Source organism: Panthera pardus, unplaced genomic scaffold, assembly GCF_024362965.1.
Source record: "Panthera pardus isolate Hobbes unplaced genomic scaffold, ASM2436296v1 HiC_scaffold_10, whole genome shotgun sequence".
Lineage (NCBI taxonomy): Eukaryota > Metazoa > Chordata > Mammalia > Carnivora > Felidae > Panthera > Panthera pardus.
In genome coordinates, this window is record NW_026526655.1 from 74,106,072 (window position 1) to 74,120,418 (window position 14,347).

General features: G+C 39.2%; 1 protein-coding gene across 2 annotated transcripts in view; it reads left to right on the top strand.

Moving 5' to 3' along the window:
* The window catches only part of ACVR1C (activin A receptor type 1C), an 80,798-nt gene that overhangs the window by 45,383 nt on the left and 21,068 nt on the right, over positions 1-14,347 (top strand). Inside the window, exons 3-4 of one of the 2 annotated variants that reach the window (XM_053908642.1) lie at positions 8,532-8,711; positions 13,360-13,590. In XM_053908642.1, coding sequence (XP_053764617.1) covers positions 8,532-8,711; positions 13,360-13,590 — 411 coding nt within the window. Of the gene's footprint in view, positions 1-8,471; positions 8,712-13,359; positions 13,591-14,347 lie in introns of both variants that reach the window. The other variant, XM_053908641.1, reaches the window with a different exon arrangement.

Here is a 14,347-nt window from a genome sequence, read left to right on the forward strand (position 1 = left end):
GTAGCTCTTTCCTTAGTAACTCTTGTACAGTACTGTCTGACTTGGTTTTTGTTTTGCACATATGTTCTCTTTTTAACCAAAAAATCCAATAGATCAAAGGTTACTGTGTCTATAGATAAGTGTTTCAAAGACATCTAGATTCCCCCAATACCCATTTAGAAGCAGGACCTAGACTTCCAGCAGATTATATAGCTGTCCTCCTAACAGACAATATTTTCCACTGCTCTTACAGAGAAGCGTGGCCATATGATTAGGTTCTGGCAAATGAGATGAGTGGCAGTGTTTAGAAGAACTTCTGAGAAGACCTGTTGAAATAGAACTGGCACGTTATTATGCCACCATCCATCACACTGCCTGGATGTAAAGGTTAGAGTTTTAGTGGCTGCCTTGGACCATGAGGGTGATGGCTGCACCACAGGGGTGGCAACAAGGGAACTGACAGGGGCCTGACTGAAAACTTCATGGTGTCACCCTGCTAACATTGGACATCTTCAACATCTTCAAGTTTCTTTTACATGAAAGAGAAAGGGAAACTTGTCTGGTTTCCTCTGTTATTTGTAATGAAACCCAATTCTAATGAATATAGAAACAACAAAACAAGTCATCCAGAGTTCTACCTGCATATGGGTTGTATCCAGTCAACAGACGGATTTTGATTGACCTACAGTTTCTGGAAAAGGAAAGAAACAAATTTCTTAACATTGTTAAAAATTAAGAATCTTAATATAAAAGTTCTAGATATCTGGCTTGTCCTTGAAAAATCAGTTATGGCTTTCTTGAGGTTTTCCTCATTTATCAGTTGGTTAAAACTGAGAAGCAAGTCATTCTTCCTTAGTGGACATGGGCTTTCCCTGTTTTTTCATTCATTCATTCATTCATTCATTCACACATTCAATATGTAATGAGCTTATACCCACTGGCCTAAAGTTTACATTATCAATAGTTTAGTATATTTCTACTTTAGCATAGTTGAGTTATTCAACTTTATATCTTACTTTTCTCCCTTATTAAAATGTATGCATTTCAGTTTGTAACAAATGATTTCTTCTGACCCTAGGTGACATCAGAGTCATGCTCAGAGAAATATCTGTGATGTCACACAGCATCAAGGACACTCTAAAATTTTCCATGAAAATTTATCTAGGATAAGTTTAGGAAACCTGGGCAAGAGAAACTGGTTATTTACTGGGTTAATTTTGATAGGAATTGCTATTTAGTTCTTGCTTACACTAATTACCACCTTTCATATGGAAATAGACTATTCAACAAAAACATTCAAGTTCCAGGTATCTTTGTTCCCATTCTGCTATTAAAACTTACAGTGCTTGAAAAGCTAAATGTAGTAATAATTTCCTTTCAGATTTCACATACTATTTTAATAATACTATTATATTTTTTGCTTTACAAATAATTGGCTTCAATAAAGAAAAGACACACACAACATTAAAATATTGGGTGCTTTTATTAACCCCCATACAATTTTCATCTTCCTATTGTGTTCTCAGTTGTGTAAAGAGAAAAGGAAAATTGATTATTTATATCAGTCAGAGCAGGTAAACAATGCTTATTGATTAGGTACATGTCTAAATTGGACTTTCATTTAAACCAAACTAAAGGGTTACATCTGAAGGAAGATAAACTGCCAAAACATTAGAATTAGGTTTATCAAAAATTAATAATTTCAAAGGATGCTATAATTATAAAAATTGCAGGCTCAGATATTATTATTCTTTGGGGATTTTAAAGTCTTGTTATTTACAGTCCTTTTAAAAATTCATTGTTGTTTTCCAATTTTATCATGGCTTTCTATTTTAAACGAATCCATTGCCATAGTAGTCAGTGTAAGGTGACATCTCCATGCTGAGAAATACTCATGGGACCCCTTGTGGAATTGTTCTGCCATCACATGAACAAATCCATTTATAGCTCGTTCTCTGAGGATTCGGTGCGCACCTGACAGGTGTGCCAGACAGGGTATTTTTCCCCTCCATAAACTGAAAGGTGCTCTGATTTTTATATTTCGGAAAGTGCTATGAAATATAAGCATACAAAGAAGTGCTCTTAAAGTTTAACATAGGAAGCATTTCCTATCTCGGGAAACAAGTACACTGATTTTGATTATGAAATTTTGTTCATAGGGATGTAATGGGAAATTGGAAGTAAAATTTATAACCAGTTCTAAATTGAGGATTTCACACTATGTAAGCCCTTACTCTCTTAGTAATGCTAAGTAAATACTATTACCTGTTTACTGAAATACTTTTTATGTGATTATCATGTACAGGACATTGGGTTCGGTTAAAATAGGATTATCTCACATCAGTCTTTTCCACGTGAACAAACTGCTTTCTGTGAATGTGTTTGCTGTGGGAGAATTTATACTAGCATGAACTCTAGGACAGAGAAGTGTAACTTCTCCCTCATGGTCAGTATTTTCAAATGCCTTCTCTGAACAAGGCTTTGCTATGAGCTGGGGAAACTGGTAGGAGATATGGGTGCTACTTTCAAGGATCTTTCATTTTTCCCGTGTTGGCTTACGAAAAAAAAAACAACCTGAAATATTCCTTGAGTAGTTACCAACTAATTTCTTTACAAATATGTATCATTTGAGAATGTGTGTTTTGATGACATATGAATAAACTAATTTTTAGGTGCATGTGGGGAAATTAAGAAAAACTGTGGAGCTGATTTAAATTATCCTTTCTACATTTTATTAATCTCATCTCTGCCTAAGTTAAAGCTCTAAGTTCCCTGTGCCAAAGATTATATTCTTCAATCTCACATTCCTCATTCCTTAAAATATAAAAACATTATTTTTCTTAAATTGAGACAAAAGTGGACAAAAGAAGATTTGAAGATACCCAGTGTCCCTCACATACTCCTTGAAGCCCAGGAACATAAGAACTGTCAGGAAATATTTTTATGTGTGGTGCAACCTGTATGCTATAAAATCATGAAATCATTCCAGAAGACCGACAAGACGGTGTATGCAGGCAGCCATTTTTAGACTGAGCACTAAACAATGGAGGGCCCATCAATAGCCCATCTGATTGTTAAAAGGCAGAAATAATTTTCAGGCTATTTCTCATTGTTCAGTTGGATTTCTAGATTACAAAATCTGCCCTCGTTCAGTACTTGAGGTTCATGTTGATCAGAAAGAAACTGTTTGACATGATTATTCTTGCTCTGTGGAGAAGGGTGACCATTTGCTGTTCCCTAGAGTGGAGTATGTTGGAGAGATCCAATTGAATAAACTTCTGCCTGAATTATTCCTGATGACATTTGTAAGGGTCACTGTAAAGAATAGTAGGCTAGGACAAGCTCTAGGTAGTGGAGGGCTTCCTGCAATTAGTGAGTACAGAATTAACACAGGAGTGTTAGACAAATACACCCAGTATTTTTGACTTAGCAACTGAGACCCATTCTATTTCACATGTGTAGACTTTCCACATGTAAGTGCAGTTCCATGCTGTTTTATATTAGACTGATTTATCATGAATAGAATTTTTCATGATGATCTTTTCTTATCTCCCATTTCCCTTGCTCCTATATAGTTTTCTTCATATTTTTTATTTTCAAAATTGCTTTAGAATTGTTCCCCGGATGGATCATGTATTCCTTAGTAGGGTTTAAATTCCATCAGGATGTGGACTGTGCCCCACTTTCTGGGATCTTTTCTCAAGAGTCATTCTCAGTGCAAAGTTATACAAAGCAATCCCTTTGGATCCAGTCTTTTAGGAGAGCAGCAAGAAACTAATTCAAAATGCATTTTCATTACCGTCAAGCAAATGTTTGAAATGATGGTATCCACATTTAATGATGTTTTGAAATGGCAGGTTAAAGGAGGTTCATCATGAAGATTTGGGAAATTTTTCGATGCTTAGCATGTCACTCTGTTTTTAGAAAAAGAAATGATTCCTGTTGGGCTAGTTAAAAAGGTAGCTTTGAACATCTTAGAGGCAATGTGTTCTCTCTTGGTTTAGCTGCGGACATTACTTCCACATTTCGCCCCAGAAACCTGTGAACTAAACTAAACTAAACAAAGCCTTTTTCACTGATGTCACAGGCCTGTGTCATAGAGGGTTTATGGGGTAGGTGGATGGACCACATCATTCAGTTGGCCGTGGTGGCATTTCTTCCATGTGCCAGGACAGAAATGGACCCATCAGAAAGCATCTCAAGGAACATTGTCTTTTTGGGTTGGCTTACTACCTGAGAACAGGCTACAAGCAGGAGGAAGAAATGCTTCCTTCCCCTTTTGTGGGGAATAGGTGGGGAGGCAGTTGAAGACTTGATATTTATACATTCATGGATACAACCTTGCAGGGTGGTATCTTTTCAGTTGGGGAAAAACCTTTAATAAAAGGAATAGGAGTGGTTTTAATATTAGTCTGGGGTTTCTTCAGGGGTTTTTTTGGATCTTCTTTAAGTTCTGTATGCTACTTGCCACAGCAGCTTCTGGGAAGGGAGCACTAACCTTGTAAATTTCACAAAAAATTCACTTTGGTTCGATGGAGACCTCTGTTTTCTTTGTCTGATTTTGTTTTTCAACAGATGTCCAGCCAGTGCATACCTCTTCAGTCACTCTACTCTCAAAGAGTTTCTATTCTTCACTCCACTATAATGTTTTAGTTTCTAGTCACTTGAAGGTCATTCAAATACAGTAAAAAAAAAGTCTTTACATAGATTGTAGACATTCTACAAGATTTCCGTGCCAGTGGTCAATATGGGCCATTTGAAGCAATTGATCAAGTCCATAACTCAGTTCTAAGCCATCTCCTGCTAATAGCATATACTAAGGAGATATAAATTAATTCAAAGGTCATAGAAGTCTCATAAACATCAGTAAGTTTTAAACTTATAATAAGGACAGAGAAGAGGTCAGCAAGGAAGGAAACATGGGGATCATGAGGATCATGCCCATATTATCTTTTTCTTTTCATTTTGAGTATTGTGTCTATCCGTCCATCTTTCTTTTCGGTTGTTCTTTTGTCTTATCTTATTGTTGTACATTCATCTGCCTTTCACATGACTCTCTCCAGATGTCCAGAATCTTCCACCTCATCTGGATCAATGTTCTCTTCTCCCTGCCTTGCTAATACTTCCTTTCCCTCTGTTGTCTTGGTTCAATGTATTGTAGAGCTTATATAGGGGAGATATTTGTGAGCTAGGCTCTCACCCGTCTGGGTTAGTGCTTTTCCCCATTCCCATTCTATTCTACTTAATTTTCTAAGGAGTGAAATAACATGAATGAACAACGAAGCACTGCCCAAACCATGGAGGTGCTTATAACATGGAGAATGCATTTCAGTTGGCACAGTCAATCTCAAATGGGAAATTATTGAATAATAAGCGTTCTCCTATGATCAAGAATATAAAACCTGCTAGAAAAACTAATATGCTCATCAAAGGTAACTTATTAAAATGTATTCTTAACTGTGCTACTATTTCCTTTTGCCATGACTCATTGGGTATAGACTACAGTTCTTCTTCATTTCTCTCCTGTAGAGATTATAATCAACATTTGGTTTAGAAGATAGTTTTACAAATGTTTGCTTTAAAAATTGCTCAGTGTTTAAGGAGCTCTTTCTGGATGTTGTTGCTAGCCTTTTCTAGCTGAGTAATCTTTTTTTATTACTAACTCGTATCGGTAAATTTGTTCACAAAAGTAGAAACATTGCCCATCTGTAATAAACATCTCTGAGAGCTGTTAACCTTCACGAGAGCAGTACACTTTTATAGAGAGTATTCTATTTTCAGGGTTGCTGACCTTTCGCCTCTTTATTGGTTGCCATAGTGATGATCTGAGCTCTGCTTAATAGAGCTTTACTAAAAGGAAGACAATCAATAAGCTTTTTAACTCTAATGTTTATATTGATAGTTCCTGATAACATATATCGGAATAAGATATAGCCTGATAAATGTAGCTAATAGTGGCGTTTTATTTTTTGAATTTTATTTTTTAAATTTTATTTTTATTTTTAAAAGCATACTCAAGTAGATGTTTATGTAGGTTGCAAGAGATTAAATGCTTTCTGTGGCTTTCTTAGAATTCCTAGAATAGCATTGCGAGGACCTAAAAATATAGATACAACTTGAAATGTAGATTGAAAGACCATAGTTAAATGGATAATAAAACTGTTTTATATTAGCAAGCTTTAGAAGTTGCAAGTACAACAGTTAATGATTTCTAAAACAAAGTCAAGTCAGAGAACTCTTTTAGCACCTTGTCATAAGAACATTCAAGGTCAACCTCTTCTCATATGCACCTGTACAACTTCTAATGACTTCAGAGGAATCCTGAAACCTTTAGGAGAGGGAAAGTTGGCGATCTGCCAGAATTCCTAGGGCAAAGTAGAAAAGCATGGATTATGTTTGTTTCCAGAGCTCACTAAACAGTTTTAAATATATTACTTATCAATGATAAAAATATATATGTATATATTTTTATGATTATAATGAAACTTATGAACACATTTTTGAGGAATTTGATTCCTTTTCCTTGAGAATGAAATAATATTTATTTTAAATTTGTCTTTACCTATTCTGGTTTACATATTGTAAGTAAAATGTAAGTGTATTTAATATAATAAGCTCTCTAGGATTGCAAAGAAAGAATTCTGAGGAATGGCTTAATTCACAAGGTCCATTATCACCGTCATTGGTTTAGACTCTAAGGTGCAGGTGCTGTGCGTTGCTTTCTATGCATTCTCTCCAACCCTCTCACTGGGTATGCCTAGTCAGCTGGGGCAGTTTGCCCAAGGCACTATAGCCACAAATGGAGAAAGTGTCATCTCACTTTGGCTTCTCTTTCTCCAAAGTCTGCATTCTTCTACTTCTCCTTGATGTCTGAGAACCTAAGACCCCAGAATTCTATTCCTGTATCCCATCAGATACTTCCCAAGGCTTATTAAAAACAAAAACCAACATCCCTAATGATAGGACCCAGTGATGAAATTAAATTGATGCTGAGGCTGTCTTTAGTGAATGAAAAGAAAATGAACTATGTGCTCATTTCAGGTGTCAAAATAATTTCTTTGAAAAAATACAGGAAATATCTGTCATCATAGATTTTTTTAATGTATCACTATTTTCCCTAAATTAAAAAGATTTCTTAAATGCAAGATGAACTTTGGAAAAATTGGCTGTCTGTATTTTAACAGGAGAGTCACAAATTTGATTACACCCTTTATGTTACTTGGTTTCAATGATCATGTTTATTTTTCTAAAACTAAAAACCTTATCCTTTGCTTACTAAGAACAAACTAGTAGAACTTTTAGCGGTTCCACCATTTCAAGATCTATTCGTCGTCTCCAGTTGTCAACACTGTGGATAGAGTTGAGAACAAAGCAGGCAAAATTCTTTCCCTCACGAAGCATGCGTTCTTTGGAGGGAATTGAATAATAAATAAATACATATATGATGTGGCCAGGTGCCTGGGTGGCTCAGTCGGTTAAGCATATATAATGTGCCAGGTGGTGATACAACCCAGGGATTAAAACAACAGCAAAAGGGTGGAGGATGAACCACGACCCAGAAGGAAGTCCTACTATTTCAGCTAAGGTTCAGCCAAGACCATCGCGCCTGGATGACTGCATCGGGCCCCTCCCTCTGTCTCTTGGCTTTTTTACTCCTGTGACCCTCTGCGGCCACGCAGAATGAACCTTAGATCCCGTAGTTCGCCTCCTCCAAGTCCTGCGACAGCTCCTACTTGGAATAGAATTCACAGCCCTTCGCTTAGCCTACCAGACCCCACAGGCTCTTTTGTCTTGGTTGCCTCGCTCTCTTCTGCCTTCCTCCCCGCTCACTGCCCTCCAGGCACGGGTTGTGCCTGAGCAGCCCGAATGGGCCTCATCTCGGGGTCTTGTACACTTGCTTTCACGTTGCCTGGCGCGCGGCTCGCGGAGACCCTCCGGGCGTTGCTCCCTGTCGCCTCCCAGAGCGGCCTCCAGGAGCACTCTGCCGCAAGGGGCATCGCCGCGTCACGCGCGTGCGCCTCTGCTTCATCACAGCACGCGTAAGGCCTCTTGTCGCACATCCATCTGTTCAGTGGGCGTGTGGGAACATAAGCAGCTCCAGAGGAAGGATTTGGCTGCCGCGCACCGCTGTATCTCCAGCACCTGGAACGGTGGCAAGAGCTATTGAAAGAGCTCGGTAATTATTTGGGGTATGAGTGAATGAACGTGCTCCAAGGATGGACCGCTGAGAAATGGGGAGAAGATAGTAGAAAAATGGCAAATGCCTTGGAGGATTGAAAAGGGCTCCCGTGTGCTGGTGCTTTCCACGATCCTAACTCTGGCTCCCATCTGGATCCCATCTGGGATCCCATCTGGATCCCATCTCGATCCTAACTCTGGTGTGCTGGGTAGCTCCACATCAACGATGCGAAATTTTGGTGATCCTGGTTACAATTTCTAGAGTATCTTAAATGGGTTGATTTATGGTCGTGTTCTTTCTTTTTTAACTGAAGCATCTCCAAATGCCCCAAAACTCGGACCCATGGAGCTGACCGTTGTTATTACTGTGCCAGTTTGCCTCCTGTCCATGGCAGCGGCGCTGATGATATGGGCGTGCCAAGGTCGCCAGTGCACAGACAGGAAGAAAAAGAGACAGAATGTGGAGGAACCCCTCTCTGAGTGCAATCTGGTAAATGCTGGAAAAACTCTAAAAGATCTGATATGCGATGTGACGGCCTCTGGCTCTGGCTCTGGTATGTGCCCCCTGTCCATTTTGCAGTAAGAAAACTCACATTTAAAAATAAATCAAAACAATTTCTAACCTGTAGAAAAGGGCCCCAGTATTATGAATTGCATCATTTAGAGTGCTCAGCGTGGTACCTGGTAAGTTCTGGTATAGAAACCTGTTTTAGGATTTGATGAAGAGAAAAAAACGTCATGGCTGAAAGAGTTAAGTCTTCTCAGTTGCCTTGTCTGCCTTTAGGTGTTCCGAGTCTCACTTTTATATTCCTTCACAACTTATTTTTTGAAGCGAGAAAGAATTTCTCTTCTCCCCCCTGCCTCCGTTATGGTTGGTGATAATCATTGTGGCTCTCTTAGTAATGTTTCATGGGCACAAACGTTACTGTACTTAAGGAATTGGGTTCTGGGGGAAAGATGTTAGTTGTGCAAAGTGGTATTCTTAGAGTGCCCTTGCTCGTGGTTATGAAAGTCTTCGGAATCTGCAGCATCCCCTGGGATGTGTGTGTGAACAGAGAGCTGACCTGAAATCAAAATCAAGAATGTGTTCTAAAAGCATAGAAACAGAGATGATAGGGAACAGCACAGCACTCCTCTGCTCGCTGTTGCCGAGGTGAAATGATAACTCTATTCCTCTTGAATGGAACTCCAGAACCCCTGGTGAAGCCATTCAAAATACGAGGCTATTTTATGGCCTAACTGAGCCTTTTTCATAGCACAAACCATATGAGGGCATTTTGGGTTTCTGGTGACAGAGCAGACTCCTCCGTAATAACAGACTCTCTAATCTGGCCTTTCCTCATGTGTACATCCGGGAATCCTGAGGGCATGTGGTACTGCAGACATGTGAACTGGGGTGAGCCGAGGTGGGTCACCTCAGAAGGCCCTGGATCCCCTCTTGCTTTGGAAGAATCATTAAGGATGATTCCCCCAAGCGGACTTTGAGAAACTCCCCAGCCCATGGCCTTTAGGAGCGTGGCACGATTAACAAGGGCAGACGACAGAGTGGCGGTAGCATCTGTATGAGCATCCGTATTTAACATGAAGCAGCTTTAGGCTCACCAGAGTCCAGAAAAGAGAGGCCTAATTATGTCATCCAGAGAGCGCACACAGTTTGTTGCTTCTGAGGGCAAGACTGCCTGCTCTCTCATTGAACAGGGTCTCAGTGTTTATGCCATCCCTGCATAAATTAGATAGCATGTTTTCAAAGGAGGAATATTGGAAAGAACTGTCTCCAAACTGCAAAGTTTATAGAACTAAAATCCAAATTAAATTCTTGCATAGAAAGCTGGCATTCTTCCTTTAAAAGTAAAACTGTCCAGAATTGGTACTCAGTCCTCCCTATTACATCCTGGGGACTATTGTTCCCTAATTTCCTGAGCACTGGTGCCATTCTAGGCACAAAGTATGAGCACAGAGAGCTCTGATTTGTACCCAGTTCCTTGAAACCTTATATAATATCTTTATAAGGTTCAAGTGATTAAATAACCTCCTATTTAATATCCCCCCCCAAAACTTCAGTTCAGTTGAAGATGTTAAATAGAAATGTGTATTTTAGAGCTACTCCTGGAATATATTTAAGATGACTAAGAACGTCCCTTTCAAATAAAATTAATAGTGATGTTATAACTGGAGACTGGATATTTAGTTTAAGAAACTAATCATGAGTCAGGACATGAAGTAAAAAATTAAGATTTGTGGTGTTTTTGTGCATCGTTAAACCTAAATCTGGATTTATTAACTGTTGGGCTCTTGTCTCTATATTATTCTAAGATCTTTTTTTAAAGTTTATTCATTTTAGAGAGAGCAAGAGCGAGCAGGGGAGGGGCAGAGAGAGAGGGAGAGAGGGAGAATCCCAAGTAGGCTCCCCTCAGCTAGCACAGAGCCCGATGTGGAGCTTGAACTCGCGAACCGTGAGATCATGACCCGAGCTGAAATCAAGAGTCAGACGCTTAACTAACTGAGCCACCCAGGTGTCCCAGGATGTTCTAAGATCTTTCTTAAAAAGAAAGCTGTAAATATACCCAAGCAGGGATGATTTTTTTAAATGACCAGTTTGAAAGAGTTTTAGGCACTTTCTCTCCAAGTCAGATACATACATTTGGCAGTGAGCACTGGCTAAAAATGCCTTTGGTAATCAGAGAGAATGGGTCCAGCTGCAGCAATGCCTCCATCATGAAAACTCATTCACTGAGAGGAAATCAGGTGGTTCTGCTTCCCCTTTGCTTTTCTTAATTGGCCAGCAAATGTTAGGCAAAGGCAGTTTTGTTAGATGTTGAGAAACCAAAATCATGAAACTTATCCCTGACCGGGTCAGGGACACATTTCAAAGAGATAGAATACCTAAGAGGCAAGTGGACCGATGTTCTGTGGGACTGTTTCTGAGAACGGATTGTGTCTCAGGTGGCTTCTAAGAGTCTGGGCACATTGCTGCTTTCCTCTCCCCATATAACACTTCTGATGAGTAGTGGCATAACTGAAAGATACCTTTCCATCAGATAGGCAGCAGCTTCTACAAAGGCTGGTTTAAAAAAACAAAAGAAGAGTAAAATGAACCTACATGGAGAAGCGGAGTCCATGTTTCTTCTAATGAAATTTCTAAGCGTATAAGCAGAACTAGATTGTTTGGAATGGTTGCCTTGAAAGATACCAAAGCAACTTTCACCGAGTTTTAGTGTCTCAGCTTAACTGCCGTGCTGAGTACCTTAGATGATGTTCTCTTACTTTGCCCATGGTCTGGGGCATTGGTCATGCACTTGATCAATTTGCGGTTTGAAAACACAGGCTTATCTAGCTCTGATGTGATGTTTTTGCGAGTGTGTGTGTGCAAGATGGGAGAGGGAGGAGAGAGTTTGAGATTGAAATTTGGCCTGCTAATTGTCAGTACAACTTTTATTGTGTGGCCAAGTAGTAAAATTGACTGTAGTCTACAGAAACAGCCTTTATAGTTTGCTGCTGGAAGTCTTCCCAGCAGGAGAGGGCTGGGGGTGGGGGTGGTATGCACTGAATGGTGAGAGCAAGAGTTTGGACTGAAGACCCGTGTTTTAGTTGTAGCTCTGCCTCCCACTATGGCCTAGTTCTGGGCAAGTCTTCGACTATTGTGGGGCCCCGATTTTCTCATCTCTAAAATGATAAAGTTGGACTAGACGATCTCAGAACTTGCTCACCGTGGGGCTCCGTGACTAATTGTTAAGACCCATAATAGCCACCTTATAGTCTGTGCTTGTTTAGCCACAGTGGGTGGTTCTCACGAGGATGAGAACATCTGAATAAACCGTGGCACATTTCAGGAGCAGAGGCCGAAGCCTGCAGAGCTCAGAGAGCTGTTGCAGTGAGAGGTTCCGAGCCATCCCACTACAATAATAATAACTAAACATGACTTTCCAGAGTACGCTTGTACTGTAACCTCTTTAACTATTTTCCTCTAATTATAATTGTAGTAAGTACCCATTGTGGAAATTAAGAAAATGTATGTTAGACGGAAGAATGTCACAATTCACCCCGATTCCACTAAATAGAAATAACCATCAGAGTATTTAATAGATTTCTTTTTTAGCCTTTTTCCGGTGCCTATTTTGAATAGCTAGGTACGCTCATTTAGATGGATAGAATTTACCGCACTATTTTCATTTAACGTTATCGCAGAAGTGTTTTCACATGTCATTAAGAAATACCTCATAAGCAGCATCATTATCACTTGCTCTCAGTAATCCGTTCTCAGAATATTAAGGCCTAGCCATTATTGATCACTTAACATACCAGATATTATGCTGGGTGCTTAACGTGATTATTGATTCTTGGATTACCCCTATGGAGTAATCCCTCCATAGCCCCTGTTTTTTAGATAAGGAAGTTGAAGCTCAGAGAAGTTCAATTACTTGCTGGTGGTTATGTTGCACAGCTGAAATTTGAACGCAGGTCTTTGTTATCTGTTCTCTTAATCTCTGTACAATGTTTAACAATTTTTCTATTATCTGATATTTTTCCTTCTATTTCCTATAAACAATAACATATTAAATATTTTGACATAAATATTTCTGCATTTTGCAGTTGAATCTTTAAGAAAGAATTCTAGGCATGGGGTTATTAGTTCAAAGAACCTGAACTTTTTACATACACTCAGAATATATTTTCTTTGAATTTTTTTTTTTTTGTTCACAGAATATCCATTTGATATTTTCTATGACTATACCTCACTTTTAGTGTAACGTGATTACCTCCCTTGATTATTGAATTTTATTCTTCACTTTGCAGTCTTACACAGAGAGTTCTTCTGCTTCCCCAGTTGTACTAGAAGCAATACATTTTATTTTAGAGGCTAACGGCATATTTTTTTAACCATTAAAACCTGACTGGTTTTGATGGGCAAATCGGGGAGATTTGCAGCAATTCTGAAAAATCAAATATATGTAGCAGTAGTCTATGTTCAGGAAATTTTCATTTGTGAATATGAGAAGAGAAAATCATAGTAAGAGTTTGGAGTATTCCTTTGAGCAATGGTTTGACATTAAGGTTTGGTATAATGGTGCTAGTTTCTTTAAAATCAGTAAAATTATTAAAGCGTTTAAATGTTTCCCTATTTGTGTGAAAATAATGGCCATTATGATGGTTCTTTTCTGGCACTCCCTTGTTTTTAATCAGTTTCATCTTTTCTTTGGTTAGGTCTACCTCTGTTGGTTCAAAGAACAATCGCAAGGACGATCGTACTTCAGGAGATAGTAGGAAAAGGTAGATTTGGTGAGGTCTGGCATGGAAGATGGTGTGGGGAAGATGTGGCTGTAAAAATATTCTCCTCCAGAGATGAAAGATCTTGGTTTCGTGAGGCAGAAATTTACCAGACGGTTATGCTGAGACATGAGAACATACTTGGTTTCATAGCTGCTGACAACAAAGGTATATTCTTTTTTTTTTTTTAATTTTTTTTTGATTTAATGTTTATTTATTTTGAGAGAGAGAGAGAAAGCACAAGAGGGGGAAGGGCAGAGAAAGAGGGAGACACAGAATCTGAAGCAGGCTCCAGGCTCTGAGTTGTCAGCACAGAGCTGACGTGGGGCTCAAACTCACAAGCTGTGAGATCATGACCTGAGCCGAAGTCGGATGTTCAACCGACTGAGCCACCCAGGCGCCCCCAGCAAAGGTATTTTCAATCTAATTGAGTTCAGCAAGTAAAAATGTTATGTCATCAGATCAAACGAAATAATGTCCTTGTTTTAATAAAATCTAGTCTAATTTCTTTATTGAGGATAGAAAATGCTTTTCCTCTTCTCCACAGATAAACATACAGATCCATACAATAAAGGCAGGGCAGACGAGTGATATGAAATCATGATGACGCCATAGCCAGGTTGATATTTAAAGTATTTGGTGACTGGTATGGCACAAGAATCGACCAGTCAGAATAGAAGATTCAACTGGAACAGAGTCCTGAGAGAACCCTGCAATGCTAGCTTTTATGCCTTATCTTCTGGTTCGTGGAGAAATCTGGAGGCACCTTGTCAGGGGTTGGGGTGGGAGGTGGGGGAGGTTGCTTTGGGTGTCTAGGGCAAAGGGATGGGATTGGAATTTTGGTTTTTTTTCAACGTTTTTTTTTTTTTTTTTTTTTTTTTTATTTTTGGGACAGAGAGAGACAGAGCATGAACGGGGGAGGGGC